The sequence below is a fragment of the Thunnus thynnus genome, chromosome 8, assembly GCF_963924715.1.
Source record: "Thunnus thynnus chromosome 8, fThuThy2.1, whole genome shotgun sequence".
NCBI lineage: Eukaryota > Metazoa > Chordata > Actinopteri > Scombriformes > Scombridae > Thunnus > Thunnus thynnus.
Genome location: NC_089524.1, coordinates 27,006,745 through 27,028,728, shown reverse-complemented (window position 1 = coordinate 27,028,728; position 21,984 = coordinate 27,006,745). Strand labels below are relative to the sequence as shown.

Below are 21,984 nucleotides of genomic sequence, written 5' to 3'. Positions count from 1 at the left end.
TTTTCAAATGATTATATATTTCCACTGTGACTGATAATGTGTTTTTTGGCATTCTGGTATTGTTTTAGGAGGAGCCTACCAGTCTATAAAAACATCTCACGCTGTCTCTGAAGAGTTTGATTTTTATTAACTTTCATAACCTAAAATAATATCAGGAGAACAATCCATATACAGGCATTGATTGGCATAGAAATGTGCAGTAACAGTAACAGTCAGCTGATGCAAGCTCTGGACAGACACAGAAAAAGATGTCCACTTTGTATAGTATTACAGAGGTGACAAAAATAGTAGATATAAATATATCTTGCTTTTCACTTTTCATCAGCTTAGAGTGTTTGCTGCCCCTGAATACCGGAAAAAGTTGTGTTTTTATACACCCTGGTAAAGATTGTTTGGCATTGTACAAGTGTCCAAAAAATAACATGCAAAGAAATTGTGTTTGCGTTAAGCCTAAAAGTGATTTAAGGCAGTAAATATATTTATAAAACTTCATGATACAGAAAAGATAGTTTTATCGGTGAAAGTTTGACAAAAAAAGGTTGCTGATATAAGTTATGTCAAGATTGTTGGGAAAGTAAATAGTCTTTTTTTTTCATACAAAAATAAACTGGACAATCTGTGATGCGTGTGACAAATACACTGAAACCTTTCACAGCACCCTCTCTTGAGTGAGAACATTTCAATTCACACCACTAAAATAAACCATCAAAGAAAGAAAAAAAAAAAAATCACCAAAATGACCCGCCATCACCAAAGTTTTTCATATATTCCATTTTTCACCATCACGACTGTCGTCTTCACCACTGCCACACTCACTGCTTCACATCCCTTCATCAAATGTTCACTTACCACATTAAAGTTGATGTCCATCACAAAAACCTGCTTTTTCCATCACTGTCTCGCTCTGCGTCTGTTGAATCCAACCATTCTAGCCACAAACAAACCGACAGATCTCACTCATGTGTAAACATCCTTTTCCCCCTTTTGCTAAAAAACCCCACTAAACATACTGTTTGTAAGGCCCGGCCTTGTCCAATATCTGTAATACTATGCTAATCTATGACTTGACAACACTGAGACTGTAAGATACTCTAACTACAATCAGATACTGTAGATATCAGCACTGTGCCACACAAGCCCACATAATAAACATTTGTGTTCTGGGTTCTCTCCTTCATCAAAGCTACGATGCTTTGAGTCATTCAGTCTCTTAAAGTCATCTTTTCTCCGGCATGTCCCACGTCTACACATAGTTGGGTGGAGCGCTACTTATAGATGCGGTATTAGCCTGTGTATTGCAAATGGCACCACTTGAACATGCATAGTAATTCTATGTTTCATTTCAACTTGTTTTTATCTTTACATACATAAAAGGCACTTAAACAGGAAACCATACAGTTCATGAAACGTGAGAGAGCATATTTATGAGCAGTCTTTTCTTGTGGTAAACACTTCAATCACTTTCCAGGTCCAGTTGATAAAATGAAGCAAACTTGATGAATTCTGTAATATCATGGTTTGTGTCATACTATAAAAACATGAAAACACCGCCTCTCTCTCTGCCCACCGACCCTTTAGTTCTGTATCTGCAGTTCAATGATAGAGTCCCTCAGGTGGACAAGGTTATATTCTGCCCTTCCTCTCCGTCATAAAGTATCTGTTTCAGGAGTACTGGGAGTAAGGGCAGCTTTAAGGGTTTTTCTTTTTTGTGGTGACGTGCTCATCCTCGCGCCTCCCTGTGGTCTCTACAGGTCGTCACTCTCCACCAGGCCACCGGGTGGCAGTGGGCTGGAGTCAGGGAAGAAGGCTGCCTTCACGTCCAGGCCTCTCTCTGTCAGTGCGGCGTAGCGGCTGGTGGAAGGGCGCACCTTCTTGGGCTTAGGGAGGTTAGGCTGCTGCCACTGAGCTGAGGATGGAGCAGAGAGGGTTGAATGTATAGAAAAGAAGTAAAACACACAAGAAACGCTTCACTCAATGAGCAGTGTGCGTTTTAGAGTCTGAACTTACTGTGGACATCGAGGCGTGCAGTGCTGGATACGATGCCGGCGTCATTCTTGGCTGACACGGTGTACCAGCCAGCATCTTCTTTCATGGCTGGCTGGATTATCATGCACAGGTAGCCACAGTTGTCCTGATGCATGCTGGGAAAGAACATTGACACAAATTTAGGGGAGGTTCTAAGTATCCTGTGGACATATTTGGGTAAAAATGTAGGCTGAAACAATCATCAAAAAGTATTAAAAGTGCTATTTTGTCTTTATTTGTTTTATTCACCTGACTCTGTCGGTGTTGTGAGTGAATGATTCATTCTCCCTTTTCCAGAAGATTTGTGGGTAGGGAACCCCTGTGACACGACACTCCAGTCGCACGGGATGACCCTCCGCCACACTCGTGTTCTGCAGCTTCTCGACGAACGAAGGGGCCTTGTGCATCTCTTTAGCTGTGGAGAAAGTGTGTTATTGAGGCGCATACTGGCTCCAAATTATGTCAATATGTCTCCGCTGTGCCCGTGCCAGCTGTCACATGCAGGGATTGTGTATGTTTCTGTTTACCTGCAACAATGAGTTCCAGGTTAAAGGAGTTCTGGCCAGCTCGGTTGCTGGCAATGCAGGTGTAGATCCCTGCGTCACGGCTAGTCACTGGCTCGATGACCAATGAGTGCACACCGTTTTCCCTCACCAGCATCTTGTGAGCTGAGTCAGGGCGGATGGTCTGTCCGTTCAGCTGCCAGATGAGGTCAGGAGTGGGCAAGCCGCTCACCTACAGGTGATAAAAAAAAAACATTAAAATCCGCTGAATGTTGGAAGGCTTGTTCGTAAAGTGAGCGATGCTTGGAGTTTGTGCAGTCAGCGCTTGTTTTTCTTGGAGAAAACGAGTATATTAGCTGCATGTGTTCTGTGGGGGCAGTGCGTGTTTATTGGGAGTATGAAAACAGCAGTGTTTGGTTAATCTGTCTGTGTTGTGTTTGTCTGGAGGAGCCTGGTCGCCTGCAAGCTTTGTCATGGCAATAAACTGCTCTGCCAAAAGGCCCAGTTGCTCTTTTCAGAGAAAATCGACACCTGCTCCACCCCGCCCCACTGGAAACCAGGCCACTGTGGATATGTATATGTGTGTTACAAGTATGGACAGATATCACAAAGGAGTAGAGACTAGACTAAGCATTGATAAGTAATTTTGGAAGCAGCCCAATACTCTTTCTGCAGACGGGACATTTTTAGCGTGGAAAGTTTGGAAACCTACAAACGATCTGGAAATAAATATTTGCTATAAATATCTTTGACATTAAGGGCTCAGAAGGAATGGAGACTCAGTTTATTTTTAATGAGCATAAAAAGACGGCCTTTTTATAGTGAGTTAATTGCGGGTCTGTTTTCTTTTATTATATGTAACCGTTTCAAAGAGTTCCTAAGTGCTGAAGGCTGAAAGGAGGCGAGGTGAAGACGGAGAGGATGAAGAGACAAGAAGGAGGAGGAGAGGCGGGAGAGGTGTGTGGGGGGGAAATAATTGCAGAAAACCTGATCCCACTTAATCCCTGAAATGTGACACCTCTGTATTCTCCCTGTCTGCTGCGAGCCATTCATAACCCAAGGAAGTGATGAAACATCTCGTCTCCGCTAGTTTTTAATTCCCTAAAAAAAAACAAAAAAAACTCGAATGCACAGGATTGGAAATGTTTCTTTGGCAGCGCTGACATGGAGCCTCCCTGAAAGCAATACAGACATTGAATTAAAGGGCGGATCTGAAATGGGTTTCTCTATTACTGTGATTAACATATTCTCTTTGGTGCAGGCATTTTTCTTCTCCAGTCGTTTCTCTGTTATTTTAAACCGTCTTGCTTTCTTTCCTTTATCAAAGAATGGATACCTTCACCTACAGTATATTAGCACAGTAGGTTAAATCACAGCAGGAGTTTGGTTGTTGGCTAAATTATCCCGTAAAACTAAACCTGCTGTAAGTAAAGAGGCAAAGGCTTCAAGTAAAAATGGCAGATTTTGACATAAGCTGTCCACAAATTTGGCCTTGAAACTGCGGTCATATGAAAAAGGTCTTCTTCGCATTCAAGTTCATAGCTTGACATGCCATACTAGACAAAAAACACAGTGTATAATTTGTTCTTTTCTGCTTCTAAGTTTTAGCGCTGTGTCAACTCATATATTGTGAGAGCTGACCAATACACTCCAGTGACACCTTATAGTGACTGTTTTACCAAAGGAAGCTGCATTGTGATAAATATAAAATAGATTTTTGTGAGAAGGCAAACTGTGTCAACTTTAAGTGTTTTTTGAATAGATTAGGTTGCACTCTCAGGAGTAAGGGGCATGTATCTACCTTGCAGTCCATTCGGCACAGTCGGCCTTCCTGCACGATGAGGTCGCCGGGAGCCTGCAGGAAGTGAGGGCGGAAGTGACGCTCTTGGATGTTATCATTCTCATCACCGCTGTCTCTAGACCTGGACCTGGGCCTGATACACGGAGGGAAACATACGGTATTTGACATTAAAAATCAACATCTGGGTTTTTTGGAAGCATTTTTTAAACTTTTTAAACTTTTTAAACCATAAAACCTAATGGTGTCACATGCATTATTTACTTTCCACAGAGCCATTCTGTTTTAATTTGTTCAATGTAAACTCCTTTTGGAGCATGAAACCCAATGCTTTTTGGGGAATCATACATATTTTCTCAGTGAGAACACACAGGTTCATTTGATACATTTCTGAAACACGTGCAATACTCCTTTAAATATAAAAACTCTCCAATTTGCCCTCCACATTCATGCTTCCTTTTATATTTCCGCTTTCAAAGACATAATATGAACTTCTGAGGCCTTTAGTCTTTGTTTCCTGCTCTGGCTTCCGTCCACTTGCTCTTTCTTGATCTATGAGAGTCTCCTTCAGCCTTGTATTGCAAGTCAGAACCCCAAGGTGTTCCTGTGATTCTGCCCTATAACAACAATGACATCAGCACTCTGCCTGCACGTCAGCCAGGGAGGGAAAGAGAGTGGGAGACAGTGATTGTGATCTCCAACTCCAATCTTCTCACTCAAAACATCTCTGAGTTCTTATCTAATCAGGGAGTGTTCATCTAGATAACAGATAACAGGTGTTTTTTTTCTATGTTCTGTGAAGGGTGTCTGCCATCTGAGTGTCTGTGATCTTCTAAGCATTTTTCAATATCTGGACTCGGATGAATGCATACTGTATATACAAAGTCATTAGAGCAATGAAAAACAGAACAGAACCAACAGGTGTTCCCTCTCATTAACACTAAGCTTTTCTTTCCCGAAAGGACAGTTCAACAAAGGGAGAAAACTATGATTCAGCTCACAACAAACATTTGTGTAAATAGCAGCTTCTTGGAACATTTTACGTCAGAACAACACACTTGTAAAACTGCGCAGAAGTGCGAGCGAGCACAGGAGTCGCGCAGATGGCGAACAGCCTGCAGCACATGTGCCAGCCAGCAGCTCGAGCTTGTGAATAAAATACCAAGAAAGAGATTTCATCTGTCTTTTCTTCTCTCCTTCTCCTGCCAGTCAGTGAAGCCTTACCTGCGCATGTGTCCAGGTGTGGAACGCTGGCTACGGCCTCGCTGGTTCACCGCCTGGACCATCATCCTGCCAGTGCAGCTCACCCTGCCCTGTGAGGGGGGAAGAGAGACACAGAGAAAGAGGGAGCTTATGAGGTGTTGACACTCCACCGCGCCACAAGTAGTAGTCAGACTGTGAGGAGGAAATAAAATGTGAGTGTTAGAGCTGGAGAGGCTGTTAGAAAGCCTGTAGCACATGAACTTTTGACCCCTCACGGGGGCTTTAGTGATTTCCTGTCTCATTCAACGCCCTCTTCCTCTTCAGGCCGGAGACCATTATCTTGATACTCATTATTCTCTCGCTAATGAGGGCTAATGTCTGCTATGGGCAGCCAAACAGGCGTGTATATGCATTGTTATTTCATGAAAAGGTGCAAAGAATCTTCATTAATATCCCATGTTGTGTTTTTTTTTCCAGAGAACGGCATCCGTCTGTTCACCTCGGGGTTGCCTGCCATAATGGTGTAGTTGCCGTCATCATCCAGCGAGGCTGCAGCTGTGTGCAGAGAGCAGGTTCCATCAGCGTCACGGCTGATCCTGTAGTGCTCGCTCCTCTTGGAGATCTGCTTGCCATCTTTAAACCAGTAGACCTATGACACAAGATAAGAGAGAACAGACAAAAATGAAATGTCATCTTTAAAATGTCTTAATCCGATGCTCTAACCCTTTTTTGCCTCTATCTTTTTGCTTTTTGTCATCACTTCACCGTGAGGCCTGTCATCACCATTTCATTAATGCGGACAGAGCCAGGCAGCCAGCCCAGGCCAGTGTGAGTTCTTATCACAACACAGAGCATATGTGCAATATCTACACCCTCCATCATCAACATCACACATCAGCAACTCCCGAGCAAGGAAGCCAAGTCATCATAAATGCCTCAAAATGACTGAATATTTATCTGCTACTAATAATCAGCACATCACCCTCACCAAGTATGTTTAATCATTCAGGGTGATGAAATTCTTTCAGTGACATGTCGAAACTCCCACCTTTGGTTTTGGGTCTCCATTAACCTTGCAGGAGAAGGTGACAGGCATGCCCTCAAAGACTTTGAAGTGTTTGAGTTTCTGGTTGAAGGATGGTGCCACCCCATGGCCAGCAGAGTCTTCGTCGTGCTGCACGTCGTCGTCTGACTCCTCCACCGGAGAACGCTCCAGACGGAATTCAATCTCGCTGATCAGGCGCTGCTCAAAGCTAGACACCTTGTATTCCTAAATGGAAGAGACAGAAAAAGAGAAAGATTTAGAAAGACAAAAAAACGAAGCTGATCAGTAGTGAGAGTGGTTTTTGTGATCACGTGGCAAAGGCAAGCACATTTAAAAGCGTGCAATGTCTGAAGAAAGCTACACACTTATTAACCTGTTTTCATTGTCGACCAAACTACCAACTTTCTCCCAGTTTCCTAATTCTCTCTCTACCCTGATGAGCCACTCCTCCTACCCGCCATCTCCATCAATCTGTCATCACTGGATCTCTGCTGAGGCAGAGGGAACATCTGCAGAGTGGCATGGTCTGATGACACATCACAAACATAATGACAGGCCTCAGGCACAGCTGCATAGCCAGCATTTATCCTCCTAAACTCACTCTGCCGCTTATAAGGACAGCAATTGCAGAAGTGGCCTGTCCTGCTCTAGTGAGGCATCATCCTATAATAGAAGAGAGGCAGCTACTGCAGCACGAAATGTTAAAAAGGAATATTGTGTTCGTTTTACATAGTACTTTAATATCAAATGCATTGGAGCAGTAACATTGTAGCATGCATTGCGTGATGGTGGCAGATTAAGTACAATCGGAGTAAAACCAAACGTGCTTGTGTTGCAATCAAGCCTGAACATGCTTCAGTATCTGAATCAATTCATACTACACATACTGAACAACAACATACAGTAAAAGCTACAGAGGCCATGTTTCATACATGCTCAATCTCTGTCATCATCTGTTGTGTTTACCAGACACACCTGCCTTTGAATGGACTAAACTGTGAATATGGAACCACAGTGACTAAAAAGCTAATTCTGTATTGCTGCCTTTTGTTTGCCACTTTTTCTGTTATCAGCTAATTTTCCACACCCGATCCTGTTCCGTTCAAAGTGAACACATCCAAAGCTTTTAGCGTGACTTTGTGTGCACAGTAACGCATAGGGAGTGTCACACAGAGTGAATGAAAAACCAGAGAGTGACAGAGTGGAGAGAAACAACAGTTTCATTAACCTTTTGGGGGAAAGATTCTCTATCTGATGACTTGCCTGCCTGTTGAGAGAAAATAAGAGGTTTTATGTGTGTGTCCTGAGTGTGTTTCAGTGTGTATAATCTTACCTGCTCCCAAAAAGGAAAGACACAGTATCAAAACAACAAAAGACATCCTGCACATATGACTCATGATACATTGGCACTGATGCATTTCCAGAAACATTTCCAGAGCCATGCAGTGCTGCAGTGCCCCAACCAATCCTCCTCATGCCAACAGGCAGCATCACTCTGGGACAGCATGGTGTTAACTTGAATTTATCTGTCAGTGTGGACAAAACTTTGTGCTCTAGTGAAGTTCATTATATCTGCACCGTGACATCACCGAACCAATCAGAGTGTGCTTCCTGATAAAGGGGGATACAACGTAATTCAGAGCCAATTTAGCATCTGTGAGCCTTCCATTTTGTCCATTTAATCCTTCGAGTGACTGATGGTAAGCAGATAAAGGGTCAACTTCAAAAACCAAAACTGACAGGCCTAAATCTTTACTACTGTGATGGACTATAAAAAATGTACTTATATATATAATGCCAACAAATACTTCCTTCTATAGGATTAATATAAACCTTTGATACACATAAAACTGTATTTTCCTTTACATGGTAGTGCATCTATGATTAAAAAGCCAACAATGTGTGGAATTGCTATTTTTGCATTTCCACAGAACATTTTGGTGGCTTGCTATCAGACAAATAGCTACATGAGCCTTCGGCAGTGTCACTGCATGTTTGCAGCAACGCTGGCTTCTAATGAGTTTGCATAAACAGAGCTTTTTATGGAGGGCTCTGGAGGACTTGGACAATGTTTATACTCTGCTTTCATAACTCGCTGTTCAGCAGTGTTTAAAGGTGTTTACAGAGTGTTTACTCTGATTCAACAGTGTGTAAAGGAAAGCCTGTGGTCATAAGACAGACATAATACCAGGGGAGTATCGGTGGACAAAACAGAGAGGTGCTTCTGCCGTACACATGCAACAGTGGGATTTGCTCGTGTAAAAAAGTCAATGCTACTAGTGTAGACATGTTGGTCAAACGCTTCCATGCCTGCATGATTTCAAGTGAGAGTGCATATGTGTGTGATTTTCCCCTCCAGATGTGTGGATCCTAAAAAAAGAGCCACCATACCTGTGTGACCTGTGGCTCCTCCTCTGAGTCCTGTGTGTTTAAGACTGTGGCAGCGTTGTCAGCACCCAGCAGTCTGCGAGCCATCTTCTCCTCATAGGTTAACCTCTGGAAGCAGGGATTAATGGGGTCAGCGCAGGTTAGTGTGTGAGTTGCACAACACACACTTAATACACACAGTCAGCTAGCTACTGTATCTTGTGTTAATCAGGGATGGAGAAAACATTATGGATTTATTTTGAGGGAGCATGAAACAGAAGCTCGTTTTTAAGTACACTTTTATGGGGAGCGTTTTTCTTTCATGAACAGTTGTATGACTTGTTGGGACGCTTGTTAATCTGTGTTAATGACGCTCTCATTCTCTAATTGCCTGCAAACACACAGATGTTTCAGTAACTGAATAAGGCTTGAAAACACACACGCACACGCACACACACAAACACACACACACACACCTGTTGACCATTGCTTATGCGCTCCTCTTTAAAGCGCAGTTTTCTCTCCAAGTCCTGGATGACGGCGTCCTTGGACCCCTGGATGTCCGAGTCAGAGGCGATGCGAGGTGTCCTACTGCCCGAGGACTTTCTGGGAAACGCTTTGCTGTAGAGGGACAAAACAGAAACATTTGTCAACATCAGAGTGGTGGCTCGCCGCTCCGTGACACACACACACACACACATTATCTCAACATGTTGCAGCTCTTCTTCCCTCTCTAGTTCCTTTGCTCCCTCTCCGACTCTCTCACATCCACCCTTATCTGGACTTGTCCAGCTATGGCATTCCACAATGTGTCTTCTTATCTCTCACAACTCTAGCAGGAATGCCAGGGTGAGAGGGGGAGTGCAGCAGTGAGTGAGGGGCTGATGAAAAATTACTGGCAAAGAGCTGAAGGTGGAATGTCCTTGATGCGGGAAAAAAAAAGCAAATTTCTCCTTACAGATAAGCCATCACAAGATGATTTTCTATACAACAAGAGCTCAATATTAGAGAGCCCAACAACATAGCAGCAAGACTCTGTGACGTGATATATCTTGACAGAGAGATACCCTGCAACTTGGCCGTATACGCAAACTACGATACAGAAATCTGAGTGTTTATTTGATTTTGACACACCTTTCACTCTGAGGCCCTTGTGTATATTTTCTTATCATATGGGGTCTAAAGCTCTTGTACCTTGAGCTCACTTTTGTCTCTATGTGTGTGGGTTTGTTCGTGTTTAAAAAGGGCTCTTTAGTTAGAGTTTTCCTGTAAACATGCTGAATAAAAATGTAAACATGTCATCTTCCATCTAGGGTCAGACATCCCGCCTCCAACTGCCAGCAGGTCTATCGCCTGAGACACACTGTCCCAAGTTTGATGCTGTGTATAAAGAACTTACAGAACTTTATGTAACTTGAGAGACACTGTAAAGAAAGCTCTATCTGTAAATGTGTGTGTAAGGGTGACTCACACAGTCCCGTTGCCTTTAGGGAGGCCCAGGGCATTAACTGTAGGACTGCCAGGTGAGGAAGGTGTGGCGGGCAACACTGAGGACAGGAAGCTGGAGGCTGGAGACGGAGGGACGGAGGAGAAAGGCGAGGACAAATCTGAGTGGGCTGGAGACATGGGCATGGGTGGAGGTGGAGGAGGTGGGGGAGGAGGGAAGTCTTGGGCGGGGCCTGATGGAGAGGACAGGTTACTGGAGCTGAAGAAGGGCGGCGGTGGAGGCGGGAAGGAAGGAGAACTCGGGGACTCCAGGCTGCCGGCCTTGGTGAAGGGGGGCATGGTGACCCTGTTGAAGGGCTTGTGTGGGGTGGGAGGAGACAAGGGGGAGGACAGGCTGGACCCTGAGGAGCCTGAGGACTGGGTGACGTAGCTAGTCCCCCCGGGGCTCTGAGCAGCGATGAACTGCTTGGGCCGGGCGTAGTTGAAGGTGCTGGCCTGCATGGCTGCGTTGTTCTCCAACTCCTGGAAGGAGGGAGGAGGGGGGAGAGGTGGAGTTGATGGAGCAGGTGGAGGCACTTCCTGAGGTGGTTGCTCGGCTGGAGGCGGGACTTCCTGGCCTTGCTGCTCCTGCTGCTGCTGCTGCTGCTGCTGCCAGTTGGCTGCTTCCTGCTGCTCCAAAAGAATCTGGTCCTGCAGCTGCTTCAGCTGAGTGGCGTTCCTGCGAAGAAGAAACATGCTCATCAGTGACACAATCACAAGCTAAAGTCATCTTATGTTTTCTTAAAGCATTTTCATTCTTTATGGGGGAAGGGGAGGGCTCTGTAATAAAGTAACAGACTTGTAAAAATGTTACAAAAGAATACGGCTGTTTTCAATTTGTGCATGACACCATAGCCTGGTCTCTATCCAACTGTAGTCAGAACACAACTGGCAGAAATGTTGGATGCCAGATGTGAGAATAATCAATGTGTGTGTTAAAATGCCAATCAGACTGTTGGGGGGACAACCCAGTCAGGAAGAAAGACAGCAAGTTGTGAAGATGTTAATTATTAAAGATATGAAGAGGTTTGAGGATGACATCAACACACAGCCGTCAGTCTGAGGGTTTTGAGCAGTTGAAGTGAACTGTTTTTCCTCTGGTCTGAAGGTGATAGCTTGTCAGGCCTGAGGCTCAGGGAAAGTAGTGGTATGTGCACAACATGTGTATGTGTGCGTGCGTGCGTGTATGTGTGTGTTCTGGGAAGGAAACCACTGCACCAGCAGCACGGCCTGATAGGTTATCAGCCCCTAGCCTTTAACAAAGACTTGTTAAAAAGCCAGCCTGTTGACAATACATCAAGTATGGTAAAGGAATCAGGAGATAAAGTGTAATACTGAAGAAAACTGCTCTGTTCCTGTTGTTTAACTGTGCAGTCATTCACCCTGATGGACTGTGAACTGGTGAAGAGACAGAGCCCAGATATGTTTTTCTATCTGTGAAATGGGAAAAGTACGCAGTTAAGGTGTGGCTTCTGTTGTTTGAATGGCATCGTGATGAAAGAAAAACAGAAATGTAATGTTGCCGTGTCATTTTGCCAGGGATGGGTCATGATGATGATGAAGTATTGTGTTTTTTCACAGAGGTGTGGTTGTCCAGTCTCTCCCCCAGTGTGGTTGATTCAGAGCATTGTCACGCCAACGTGGGTGGGAGAGAATTTAGAAATTTTGTAGTGTCATCTGACCCAAATCTAACATTTCTCTTTTCTGAAACAAACTTTATAAGCATCAGGAAGGTTTTAAAAGAAGACTAACTTTGAAAACCACAAGAAAGAAGTGAACTCATAGAATCTCTCACGGATCAGGGAGATGTGGGTCGTTGGGAAAGGCTGAAGTTATAAACCTTCAGAGTATAAAGCTACGTATGTGTATCTGAGACTGATGAGTTCTTCATAGGCAGCCTGTTCAGAATATACTGTACATCCCAGTGGTGCATGTTGTCAGGAGTCCACCAGGACTGAGTTCACGTGCCCAAATCTTTTCCAGATGTTGAATAATCAGCAGAGTCTTTCGACTATTTTTCATCTGTGAGAATGCAGGAAAGAACTCCCTTCACCCCCCCCCCCCCCCCCCGTATACATTTGCAAACTCAAACAACACAAGTGAATATTCGACTAAACTGACAGTTGTAGCATATTGAAACAAATCCTCCGCTCACGCCAACAGCAACATGACTGATTAGTCTGTCCTAGCCAGTTATTTTGGTCATATGCTCCCCTCCAGAGGAGACTTCACATGCCCAAATAAATAGTCATTAATTCAAAATTGCGTCCATTGCGATCATTCCAGCTCGTCACAACCTGGTGCTCTCCTTACAGGATTCACTGACCGCAAGAGAGCCACATGAGCTACGATCTATTCTCTGTATACGTTTTCCTTTACATTCCCCAAAGGTCTCCTCTTCAGGCCTCGACCAAAAGAGTGCTTTTACAGGAATAGTTTGGCAGCTCCTGAGGCTTGCAGCGCTCCGCAGCGGTTTGATTCCTTTTTTGGCTGTGTTCGCAGAGCGTCAGGCAGAAGCACCCTGCCCGTCGGCTCCAGCAGAGAGGAAACACACTTCATTTCCTCACCGCCTCATCCCTCTCTCTCCCCGGCACACCGCTTTACTGCCTCAGCATGAAAGACCTCAAAGACCTTTACAAAAGATTACCTTTTTGACACCCTCCTACTGCATGTAGAGTGTTGTATTTTAGAAGTTAATTGTAGAAGTGAGTTTTTTTCCCCCCCTCTTCTCTCTTGTTTCTCTGAGTATGTATGAGCAGAAGGCAGAGTGGATGTTGTCCAGCTGTAACTGACATCATCCCTTTGCCTTAAAAGGTGCTCTTTACTTTCTATATAAAGCAACTACTGTTAAACAAGCACCTTCATTGATTACAAAGCCAAACTGCTGTGCAGGCGCCTCATAACGTACTTCCTCTCTTTTAGTATGGTCAAGAAAATCCTCAGTTACACAATTAAGTCATCCATCCATATTAAGATGCACTGACATGACATTTGACTTCCATCTTCATCATTCAACATAATAGATTTCTAATTTTGCCAGTTAAGATCTGACATTTGGCACGTATCATATTTTGACATTGCATGAAAAGGTCAGCTGGTGTTATTTGCAGCTGCATGAGTAGTTTTGCAGCCCACTTGAGGATTTACATCAAGCAAAGGACAAAGGATTATCTAGACTCTGTGACCCTGCAGCAGTGCAGCCTCCGGCTCTGATCGCTCAGACCACTCCGACCACAAAGTGCACGTCAAGGCCGTTGTATGCACACTATGTCCCGCCTGTTCATCCCAGCTGCCTCCATCTGCATCTGCACTCTAAAACAGTACAAGCCCTGCTAAAACCAGACCTTGTGTAAATGATTAGAAAAGGTATCTTGAGAAGCAGAGCAGGCCTCCATCACTCCCTCTTTCTTTGTCTCTGCTGTGGCGGAGCAGGGTTGAATTAGGAGGGAAGTGTTCCTCTGTCGCCATGCCAACAGCCCAGTGTTTTGCTGTTCTGGTCTGAGCCAACTGGCCCACAGAGCGCTGTGCTTTGGTGAGAGAAAATGCTCCAGCTCCTCTGTCTGTCATTCCAGCTGTAACACTGCATTACTCTTAAGTCTCTCCCTTTCATTGCCTCTCTTTTCTGCCCCAACTTTTCGTGGTATAAATAGGCAAAGCAGTTAAGTGTTATGTCTTCCCATTTTCATCCTGAAAAAGACTTTAGCTTGGGCTGGATCCTGTCTGTAAATTCTTTAGTTGAGTGGGGGGGGGGGGCGGGAGAAATAAGGGCAGAAAAGGCAAAGAGGAATCTGGTCTGAAGTAACTTTGTCTCTCCAGTTCCTGCATGGAAAAGCTCAATAAAGGGAACCCAGAACAGCTTGACAGTACCTTAAGAAAGTGTGTTTTACAACCCTGTGATGTATCAGTGGGACCCAGCTGAACACTGCGACGTGCCAGACACAGCAGGTCTTTACCAGCAGCATCTTGTTTTAATAAATGAAGAGCTCAACGTCTTAAATGGCAGTGTTGCTTGTTTGTGCTTCCTGAGCAATAACGACCCGGAGTGCGTGAGAAACATATCCACGGCTCCGCCGCATATCTGAGCAAGCCGGGAGCCGTCAGTGGGTTTATATACCGCCCATCTCGTTAGCTCTGAAGTTGGCTGAAAAGACGGAGCTGCTTTAGTATGACTTGGCCAGCTGATGACAGGAAGCGTGCAAGGGAGAACAGGAAGTTGTTGAGTGTACATGGCCAGTAATCAGGGGTTTCCTTCTGTAAACAACAACATGAGGGAAACTGAGGCCATGTCTGTTCTCTTTAAAAAGGTGTTTAGAAACAAAAAAATAAGGTTAAAAAGCATATTTCAGCAGTAAGTGGAACGAGGGAAGGCTTTAGTGTGTGTTCTGGCTACTTTCAGGCTATAGGCTCATTGTGTGTTTGCATTAAACCTCTTTGTATTTGTTTCTGCAAACAGCCGTGGCTTATTAACAGAATGACCTTGTCATTTGTAAATGATTTATATCCAAATAGTCAAATTGAGCTCTAGTATCACACCTACAACACAAACACAGCCTGGAAACCAAGCCTGAGATCATTGCACACACACAGTGGTTGATCTCAATCGTGACTTCATGACAGTTGAAATTCAAGATTAAATCACCACAGTTCTGTGGGAAAACATGATTTTCACTTGTTTACCCTTCTAAGACGTACACACCTATCTAGTCACACAAAAATTGACCTGCATGTTTTTCTGCGCCTACACACGCACACACCTGGTTCACGGTTCCCTCAGTTGTGTTCACCAGTGAGCATTGCATCACTGCCACAGTGCGTCAACCTCAACTTGTCTGATGCCCCCGAGCAAGAACAGAGCATCAGTCTGACAAAGCGACTGAGCTGATGTCTGAATCACTGTCAGACGGACAGACTGTGAGTAAGACAAGAAGCTGTCTGTTTGAACTACTGAATAAATTGTTTCTGGCTTTCAGTAGGCACGGCTTAATTGAATAGAAGTAATCATCTCTGACTGGAAATGTGGCTTTCTAAACACTTATTGAGAAAGTCACCTCACACTCACACATCTAACAGGAAAATGTGTCACTATAGTGTTGTGTAAATATAGTTTTCTGGATAAAAAGTTTCACAAGGATGAGTCAATAAACAGAAAATTAATTGGCAATACTATTTTTTTTAAAAATCGATTAATAGTCTATGTGATTTTTCAAGAAAAACTTGCCAGATATTATCTTCTCCAATCAGAGCATTTTCTGTTTTTCTCTGTTTTATGTCATTGAATTTTTGTCTGATCAACAGTTTTTGGACTGTTGATCAGACAAAACAAGCTACTTTTCAACTACAGTATAAGGTTACATGCAAACGTCATATAAAATAATTCAGAATGTACATGTGGGAATTAAGAAGAAGCCTCATAATACAGAGAAACTGAGTCATTGCACATACACAAACACACAAATCAGGCAGTTTAAGCATAATAATGTTTAAATGTAAAATCCTCATGTCTCTTCATCTCTTTCTCTGTCTCTGGCACACATCACTCTCCTGACTCCCTCCACCTCTCCGTGTCTGCCTCTACTTCTACTTTCACCAGAGAAAGCAAACCAGCAAAGGAGCCACTCCAAGTTTCCAAGAACATTTCAATATAATCTCACAGGCTGTCTGACCCCTAAAAACCAAACTGCTGCTGCAGGGAATTCAATATGTCACACATACTAAAAAGTGTTTTATTCCTTGTCTCCAGCTTCCATTCATTGACTTCCTCCCTGTCAGCTGACATGTTCTCTCTCAGCCTTTGTTCCTCCAGTATCCTTAACGTATTTTCAACCCCTATCCTCCCTGGGTACCCCCCCCACCCCCCCACCCCCTCGTTCTCTTTGGCTCTAATTGCACACACACCACATAAAACAGAACCAGACTGTTTTCCTTTCCCCCCTCTCTTTAAAACGTAGCACAGAGCGTTTTTCTTATTCCAGCCACGCCAACAGTTCACGGCTGCTCCGATCACCCACTTTCTCCCTGCCCCACTTTTCTTTCTTTCTTTCCGTCTTTCCTCTTCTACTATTATTTTCCGCTTCGCTCTCTATTTGAGCTCGTATTTCATATCCAAGTGTAGGTGAAGAGGGCTCTCCTCCACAATCAGTGAGCCCTGCTTTCCTCTATATACCTCCATCCCTCATCTCCCCTCTCCTGCGCCTTTCGCTATTTCTGTCCAGTGAGACAGGCAGTGCTTTTTTTTTTTTCTTTCTTTCTCTATAGCAGGAATGCTGAAGACATTCTTCTCTGGATTGGAGTGGGAAAGACATCGCCATCAAATGGGATTAGCAGCAGGAGTGGAGGGAGAGAAGGAGGAGGAGGAGGAGGAGGAAGGGGAAAGGAAGAGCCAGAGAGAGAGAGAGAAAGAGGGGCACAAAGTGGCTCAGAAGAAATCAGTCAGTGAAGAGTTACAGGCGAGCAAGACACAAGCTTTCTCACCTAACAGACTCTATTGTGTTAACTAATCCATCTGACTCCAGCGAGGAGCTCTGCAAACAAATGAACCTCGCCACATAAACATAAGTCGAGCTGTATCACAGACACAACACTAAAAAGAAAAACTACAGACTTATCTTTGTTAAAGTCACTTTTCTTTTCTCTTAATCTTTTTATGAACTCGCTACCGTTCTAGAGCCTCCGGCAAATGAATGGGTATCTCACTCAGTCTCTGGGTTCTCCCAGAAAAACCACACACCAATTCTGAGAACATATGATTTAAACATTAACATGCAGAGCTGGTAAACCATTCAAATGTGGAAAAGAAGAATCATTACCTCAATCATTTGTTCTCTCTCGCCCTTATTCAAAATCAGCACAATTAAAGTTAATGGCAAAGTGATTCATTTTTAGTCTTGGTGCTTTTTAAAAAAATTAAATAATAATAATAAAAACCCACAAAACGTTTTCTCTCTGAGAGCTCGAACACTAAAAGTCAAAGAAAAGCATCATTCAGTTCATCTTTTATCAATTTCCCCACTGTTCTCTCAGTCCTGCTAAAGTTTGCTTAATTTGAATGAGTTGTCAGTTTACACGAAACAACCAGGAAGAGTTTTACCTTCAGTGTTGTGGTGTTGGTGTGTGGCAGCTCTGATATTTCCCTGCAGGAGAGTGAACTACGTTGCAGTGCTGCCCTGCCAGGTGTGAGGAGCATATATAGAGCGCTGAGCGGCCAGACAGTGACAGACACAGTCGCTCCCTCTCTCTCTCCCTCTCTCTCTCTCTCTTTCTCTCTCCCTCTGCATGAGTCAGTCTGTCTGTGAGCTCCTCCTCTTCACAATAAAAGCTCCCAGTCTGCCCAAGACCAAGCCCTTTCAGAATAAAAGCTCAGCCATGTACTGTAACCAAAAATAACAAAACAGCTTTCGCAGAAAAAGAAAAGCTCTTTAAGAATGAGAAACACCCACATCCAACTGCTTTTTCCTTTACTCCTTTTGTGTAGAGATTCACCGATACTGATACTGATATCAGATATTGGTCCAATACTGACTCAAATAGCTGGATCAAATATGGTGACAATGGGCTGATCTGGTATTGGATACCATTATTTTAATAAATAACAATTCAGTAAATTTATATCAATGTATTTATTTGTTACATTTTGTTTTACAAAGTTAGGAAAGCAACGTTTAAGTCAAGTCTGATGTTGCCTTACACATAAAAGAATGATCCCAGTCTCTTCCACACAGTGCGGCATACAGCTTATTAATTAAACACTGGTATTGGATCAGTACTCAGTATTGGCCGATATTTAAAGCCCAGGTATCAGTATCAGTATCAGGACTGAAAAAGTCCTACTATTGTGCTAAAATTGATATTGTTTCCTGACTGGCTTGAGACTAGAGAGGCAGGATGATTGAGGAGAAAGAGTCAATTTTCAGATTTTTCAGACATTTATCATCTGAACAATTCTTTTCATAGTTTCAAGTAACACAAATGAGATTTGTCCATTGTGAGGCAACATTTGAAAAGACGTCCTGTCTGGGAATCAAATCCACATTCTCCGTACTCTTTATGGCCAAACAGAAACATTATCTTCCCTTCACACATTGACAGATCTCAGTAACTATTATCTACATGCCAAGCATATAGAACACAGAGGATAATAGTTTTATGTAAGACGAGGACCTTTGGAACAATTTGAGTATTGGACACGAAGTTCCTGTGCCACTGTGTTTGCAAACACTCCCATCACAACCGCACAGATATGGTTTCATTCACTGAAACATCTAAACGACTATTCGGTTACTCAATAAAAGAATTTTTCTCCCTCATTTTTGTGGGATGAAACAAAACCTTTTTGGGTAATTTATCATTTCTATTTTTGTGTGTAATGCCTCTATTTTTAGAGGCGGTGTGTGTTTTCCAAGCGGCTGATGAGTCACAGCGCGTTGAAGGAAGGTGGGAGGCCGGGGTTGTGGTCCAGTGGGCTCTTGTATGCATTTGTAAGTGTGCGTATAAAGTGTGTGTATAATTGTGTGTGTATTTTGGGGAAAGGTCAAAGAGTCATTAGGAGAGGGTCCTGTCTCTAAAGGTGCGAGTCATTCCCCATGTGTTGACTCACTGACACTTACAGGCGAGTCAGAGTGAATCTCCTCTGCGCTCAAAGTCGGCTTTTAGCAACATGAGTGACTACGCTGTCATGAAACTAGTGTGTGTATACATTATGCTGTTATGTCACACACACCCTGTAATTAGCAAACACAAGTGGAAGTTGTGGGAGTGTGTCTAAAGGAGGATACTGTCTATACCACACACGCAGCCACACAAACACACACCACTCGCACCACCAGCAGGGGGTTAGGATCTAATCAGAGGTTGATTGACCTCATCCGGAAACAATGTGATTCTCTGAGTGTGTGTGTTTATGGCAATGTGTATTTATCTGTGTGTTTCTCAGTGTTTAACATACCGAGGTGTTCTTTCCTGGGAAACACAGTCTGCTTTCTGTGAGGGGATCACTGAGGCCTGTTAGTTTCCATGCTGTCAACTTCCAAACATACACCCTGCCTGGTCTCTCGCTCCCCTTTTACATCGCTCCCTTTCCCTCTGCTCACCCCTCTTTCCTCCAGCCCCCGCTTCGTGTTATGAAGGTCAGCCCCGACAACTCTCTTCCTTATTTGGAAAGTTTCTCCATTCCATGCAGGTCATTCTAGCTCGACCGACCAATCCGGTGGTTAGTTGGTCTGTTGTCTCAGCCAATCCTGTGTCTCCCATTTCCTTTTAAGGACTGCCCATCTCTGACTCTCTGGAGGTTGATGTGAAATTATCTGCTTTCCTGCTCTCTTGTGTCTCCGGTGACTTCATTTAGCTTTTTATTCTCTTTCTCTCCCTGACAACAATAAACTTTCTCTCTGTGTCTTTTTCCATAGACTGCTAATCAAAAACCTCTTTGGCTTGCCTTCACTGAAACAAAGGTATCCATTAGGGAACTGATCCACAGTCAGAGTCTCACTTCCATTTTTTATTAGATATTTGATGATGGAGAACCGCAACTAAAGTTCTCAGTGTGTAGCCAGTGCCATATGTGGTGCTTAAACATGCATGTTTCCTGCTTTCCATAAAACCACAAGCAACACCTCGACAAGAAAGTGATTGTTAATACTTCATTAGAGAGTTCATGACTTGCACCTCGTAAACACAAACACACTGCTGAGAGGAAGCTCTGAGTCACGGCGCAGATATGCGACAAATCCTGGCAGCCAGAGCTCCTTGCTCAGCAGTACAACACAGAAAGAATATACATAGATCCTGCTTTAAAGGAAAATCATACAGATAGTCTGAATTTAAAAAAGGCTAAGGGACATACGGCAGCATCCAATCACCTGCTGCTGCTGCTTCTTCTGTAAACACTCCTGCAAGTAGAAGTTGTGTATGTGTGTGTGACAGTGGGAGACTGATGAGGACTGTTGGCAATGAGCAGTTTGTTGCCTTTAGTTTGTATGCTGTTCCCCTGACAACAACCTCATTGGGGTTAAAGAGGTTTGGAGCTACTGCAGAAATCATTTAATCTCAGTGGTATGGCAATTATGTCAGCAAACAGGGATTGAGAAGTATAAAGTCAAGCTGCATGCAATACAGGCCACATTAAAGTGGATTAGGCCATTCCTCCTCTTTATCGCTGCAGTGTGGAAGTATGCAGAGCCTGGAAACATTAAAGTCTGTTGGTGTCACTTACACGCTGACAGCCTGTCGCTCTAAGCTCCTGCGTGTTTGAGATCGCACATGCCGTGTTTGTGTGTGTAACATTTGGGTGATTCAATATGAGTGTATATCATGATGATTTGATCATATCATGTTATCGTTTAAGAAATGCTGTCGACCAAATTTCAAGCAAGTTGTGCTCACAAATTTGTGAGATGATGTTCGTCTGATATAATACATAACAGTAGAACACAGTTAATTGCACTGAACATCAATTTGATTATTTTATGTGATTTTACATTTGCTATTAGAGCTGCAAGGATTAGTTGATTATTTTAGTAATTTTTTTAAAGCAAAAACAGTAAATAATGAATTCTAATAAATCATAACAGATATTTTCACTATTTTCTGACATGTTATAAACAAAACAATTAGTCAAGAAAATAATTGATGGATTAATTGATGATGAAAATAATTGTTAGTTGTAGTGCTATTTACAATATTGTGATACATATCAACATCAGAAACATATTTTTATTAATATTATAATATTGATTTCAGCAATAACTCCCAGCCCTAGTGTGTGTGTTTGTGTACTGCACGTTGGATCATGTTGTTTTCTGACAATGCTTCTGGATATGGCAGTAATCTAATTGTCTGCAGTGTGATTCCCTCATTGACCAAATCTTTCTTCCTCCTCCCTTCACACAAGCAGACATAGCTCGACCTCTGCTTTCCTTACAGAGCTACTTCTGTTTCAGCTGCACTTCAAATATCAATTCAAAACTCCTTATAATCAAGCACAGGAACTGCTCGCTGTATTCCAGTCAATCCTTAGTCTGCTTAAATTAACAAACATAATTTCTCTTTCTTTTTTCACTCTCTGCTTCCCACCTGCATTTACAAGTCAGTCAGTCATGGTCGTTATTAGGCCCTTTGCAAAAACATCGTAGTGAGAAAAGTTGAGGCTCTGTTAAATGCTGACGTGTGCCTGTTTTTCATCATCAGTCATCTTAGCATACTGTGTGAAAATGAACATAGAAAAAAAGCAGCTCGCGTATAAAAAGCACTTGAAAAAGCACTGGAATGAAATCCGTGCAAGAGAACAATTACAACTGTCAAAGTTGATTCCTGGTCTTATGAAAGAGAGATTAAACTGGGGAATGATTCGAGGATAATTGTTGCCTCTGCTACTTGTGCTTGGTGTGTGACGCCCACCCAGACATTATCCCAACCTATAATATAATGTTTTACCCCTATTATCACGGTCGATATCGTGGTGGTCACACCTTAACGTGTTGCTCTGGCTCGTTGCTTTTGACTGTCTCGTCCTTTGTCTTGTAATCTTGATGTGGTTTCTCTCGTTATGTCTTAATGTTTTACTG

The 21,984-nt window shown here is 43.2% G+C and overlaps 1 protein-coding gene and 1 long non-coding RNA gene across 9 annotated transcripts in view; one reads left to right on the top strand and one right to left on the bottom strand.

Annotated features, from left to right (window-relative positions):
* Window positions 1-104: 104 nt before the first annotated feature.
* palld (palladin, cytoskeletal associated protein) overlaps window positions 105-21,984 on the bottom strand; it is a 63,671-nt gene continuing 41,791 nt past the window's right edge. For 4 of the 8 annotated variants that reach the window (XM_067597626.1, XM_067597627.1, XM_067597628.1 and 1 more), the window contains 12 exons: window positions 10,413-11,105; window positions 9,418-9,562; window positions 8,966-9,070; window positions 7,803-7,841; window positions 6,578-6,799; window positions 6,029-6,178; window positions 5,551-5,639; window positions 4,330-4,462; window positions 2,553-2,760; window positions 2,275-2,440; window positions 2,008-2,141; window positions 105-1,906 (listed from right to left, as the gene is read on the bottom strand). In XM_067597626.1, the coding sequence (XP_067453727.1) occupies window positions 1,746-1,906; window positions 2,008-2,141; window positions 2,275-2,440; window positions 2,553-2,760; window positions 4,330-4,462; window positions 5,551-5,639; window positions 6,029-6,178; window positions 6,578-6,799; window positions 7,803-7,841; window positions 8,966-9,070; window positions 9,418-9,562; window positions 10,413-11,105 (2,245 nt within the window). In that variant the 3' untranslated portion in view covers window positions 105-1,745. Of the gene's footprint in view, window positions 1,907-2,007; window positions 2,142-2,274; window positions 2,441-2,552; window positions 2,761-4,329; window positions 4,463-5,550; window positions 5,640-6,028; window positions 6,179-6,577; window positions 6,800-7,802; window positions 7,842-8,965; window positions 9,071-9,417; window positions 9,563-10,412; window positions 11,106-17,513; window positions 17,675-21,984 lie in introns of those variants that run through there. The other 4 variants (XM_067597634.1, XM_067597631.1, XM_067597629.1 and 1 more) reach the window with 4 other exon arrangements.
* LOC137188166 (uncharacterized) lies at window positions 3,402-9,060 on the top strand. Its single transcript, XR_010929336.1, has 5 exons — window positions 3,402-3,485; window positions 4,296-4,486; window positions 5,536-5,741; window positions 6,007-6,357; window positions 8,934-9,060. It is a non-coding gene; the product is annotated as an uncharacterized lncRNA (long non-coding RNA).